The sequence below is a fragment of the Vollenhovia emeryi genome, unplaced genomic scaffold (genome assembly GCF_000949405.1).
Source record: "Vollenhovia emeryi isolate VEMERY1.0 unplaced genomic scaffold, V.emery_V1.0 DF940226.1, whole genome shotgun sequence".
In the NCBI taxonomy this organism is placed as follows: domain Eukaryota; kingdom Metazoa; phylum Arthropoda; class Insecta; order Hymenoptera; family Formicidae; genus Vollenhovia; species Vollenhovia emeryi.
The window spans coordinates 1-2,880 of record NW_011966140.1 but is presented as its reverse complement, the minus strand read 5'-3'; the positions used below and the strand labels follow the sequence as shown (position 1 = coordinate 2,880).

Genomic DNA, 2,880 nt, shown 5'->3' with positions numbered 1-2,880 from the left:
GTACCTTAGTATACAGTATTTTTAAATTTATTATTGATTTATTGATACCATTAGTCATTTTTCTTTCTCATACTTTAATGTTTCATAAAAACTCTAACAAACATATAAACATTTTAAGTGCTTAATGAAAAAATGTTTTAATATGGTGTTTTGGAAACTTTTCAAGGAAAGCTTCAAGAATATGCAGTGAAAAATAGAGAGTTCTATTTAAGAAATTGAAGGTGGTCTTTACATGATTTTTAAATGACTATTTAAGGTGAAATTGTTGCCATTATCTTATGTTCTCGTTAAAGTATTACAGCTTTTATTTGCAAGATTTTTCTCTAAATACAATATTTATCAAGTTAAAAATTTATAACGCTTGATTTTATCCATTTCTTATACATATGTGATATTTATAGGTATAATATGTATATGTATACAATACATACAACTCACAATACATATGTAGTATTATATTCAACTTTATACCACCTCTTTTTTCTTTTCTATTCTCTTGTTCTTTATTCTTGGATTTTCCCTTACTTATTACTATTTGTTTGTTTGTGTTTTCCTACGTTTTTAAAATTTTTTTAGTTTGTGATTTTACTTTTGTGTTTATTATCGTTCAAATTTTTATTACAATTATAATGATATATCATTTTGTTGTGTTGCAGAACTGATATAAATAGAAAAAGCAATTTTAAGATGGATGTTGAAAGAATCCAGAAAGAATTGGAAGAAATAAATCCAGCGGATCTTATGACCTCAAATGAGGTTTTTGATTCCTTACGGGAATTTGATTCAACCGTGTAAGTGCATATTAAATTCATTTTTTAAAATATAATATATTTATTTTTCTTATTTTATAAAATTATTTTATAAAGTAGCATGTCCGGCAACTTCGCCCGAGGTTTCACGCACATGGTTCTCACTATTTATTATTTTATTATGATTATAAGAAATTTTTTGACATGTTAAAAATTTATCTTGAAACCATTTATTTCCAAACTTCCATTCTCCACTTTACTATTTTGAATAAAATTAACAAGTTTTTATCTTATTCATATTTTCGTCGTTTGGGCTTGTCTTTTTTGCTACATTAGGTTATTATTCTTACAGTGAAGTAATTGGCTACGTCGACGGTATTGAATCGCCTCGTATTGTGGGGACTAACAAGCAGTATAAATTTTTTAAATTCTATCTAAATAATGGCAACGGGAGAAAAATCCAAGTTGTCGCTTGGAACGAAGTGATAGATGATATTATTCATCACATTTTGCCAAATTTTGTAAATATTTATATTTTTTATATTATCTTTTTGTTTGTAATTATGTTTTTTAAATATTCAGTTACAATTTTACATTATTATTTTTCTTGATACCATTTTATTAAAACTACATTTGTTTATAGATTATTCATTTGGATGGTGTTCAAGCGCGATTGCCAAAAATGACAAATTTCAATAACGGAAATGTTCGGTTCGAGTTATTAATTCGTAATAATACTCGTATTTCAAATTTGGGAAGTTATCAGATGAATTTAATGGAGACTACTCCAATATCTGTAAATTTAAGTGACATTTTAAATGTATCTGGATGTATTGGTAAGTCATCTTAATTTTTTGCTGTTTTTTTCCTTTCTCTTTTTCATCCCTTGTCTTTTTTATCATAACAATAGTTTCTTTTATCATAACAAATTATGTATTATATTAACATATATTATAATATATATTTTAATATGTATTATGTATTTCACAGTAATGGAAGCTTACATAAAAACGAATTTTGATGAAATACATCATAACAAATTGAACAAACTTATTGGTATTGGATCAGTGACAGATGGCACCTATAAGTTAGAAGTCCATATTATTTCTTTTAGTTATGATGATTATTTTGCACTTGGGATAAGTAAAGGAGATAAAGTTCAAGTTACAGGCGTAATGGAATTAGGTAATGTGTAACATATGTAATTATACACATATACATGTAATGTATATATGTGTATAATTACATATGTACAAATTAATTTTATCAAAGAATCACTAAGCGCTCAGATTATATATAATATATACGCATACATTGGTAATATTAACTGCGTTCAATAGAGACATTAGATCAGTAAGCGCTTTGTGATTCTTTATTATGATTGGGGTCTGCATTTTTTAATTTAGTTTAATGTTTTTTAATTTTTATAGCTAATCCACCATATCTTCTTATTAATGATGTAAAAGGTATTAAAAAATTGAATGGACATATGCCTATAAATGCATTATTAAAAGGTGTGTGTATACCTACGAAGAGAAAGATAGAGGAAGGACATTCATCGAAAGAGGTAAATTAAATTCTTTAAATAGTCATTTTTGTATTAATATAATAATAGTATTATATACGTTATTACAGATTAATCAAGTATTAATACACTCTTTTTATTGAATAGTTTTTGTTTTAGATTAAAATTTTAGAATTAAAATATTAAAAATTATTAAAAGTAAAAGTAGTTAGGAGTTATTTGTTAAAAAATTTATTTAAAAAATTAATATATCTAAATAAATATGTAACTTTTATTTTTTTAACACAAATTAATTTAATTAAAAATCTATATAAGAAGAGAGAGAGAAAATTTGATTACTTTTAATAAAGAATATATAATCTGTGTCCACAATTTGTATATATATAATATTCCATTTTTATTGCAGAGTCAAAATAAAAAGCCTTCTGTTTAAAATAAAAAGAAATAAGAAACATGTTTGAGTTTTCATTATTATATTTTACAAGTTAAATATGTTTAAAAATATTTATGTGTTTGTTCGAGTTCAATTATATTAAGTTCGTTGCTTCGTGGGAGAGCTATATGAAAATAGAGATAGAATCAGAAAGATGTATACCAATAATTAAC

General features: G+C 24.4%; 1 protein-coding gene across 3 annotated transcripts in view; it reads left to right on the top strand.

Annotated features, from left to right (window-relative positions):
- The window catches only part of LOC105556203, a 10,851-nt gene extending 8,127 nt beyond the window's left edge, over positions 1-2,724 (top strand). For all 3 annotated transcript variants that reach the window (XM_012003286.1, XM_012003287.1, XM_012003285.1), the window contains 6 exons: positions 657-791; positions 1,102-1,270; positions 1,393-1,585; positions 1,740-1,934; positions 2,180-2,316; positions 2,681-2,724. In XM_012003286.1, coding sequence (XP_011858676.1) covers positions 657-791; positions 1,102-1,270; positions 1,393-1,585; positions 1,740-1,934; positions 2,180-2,316; positions 2,681-2,707 — 856 coding nt within the window. In that variant the 3' untranslated portion in view covers positions 2,708-2,724. The remainder of the gene's footprint in view (positions 1-656; positions 792-1,101; positions 1,271-1,392; positions 1,586-1,739; positions 1,935-2,179; positions 2,317-2,680) is intronic.
- Positions 2,725-2,880: the final 156 nt, after the last annotated feature.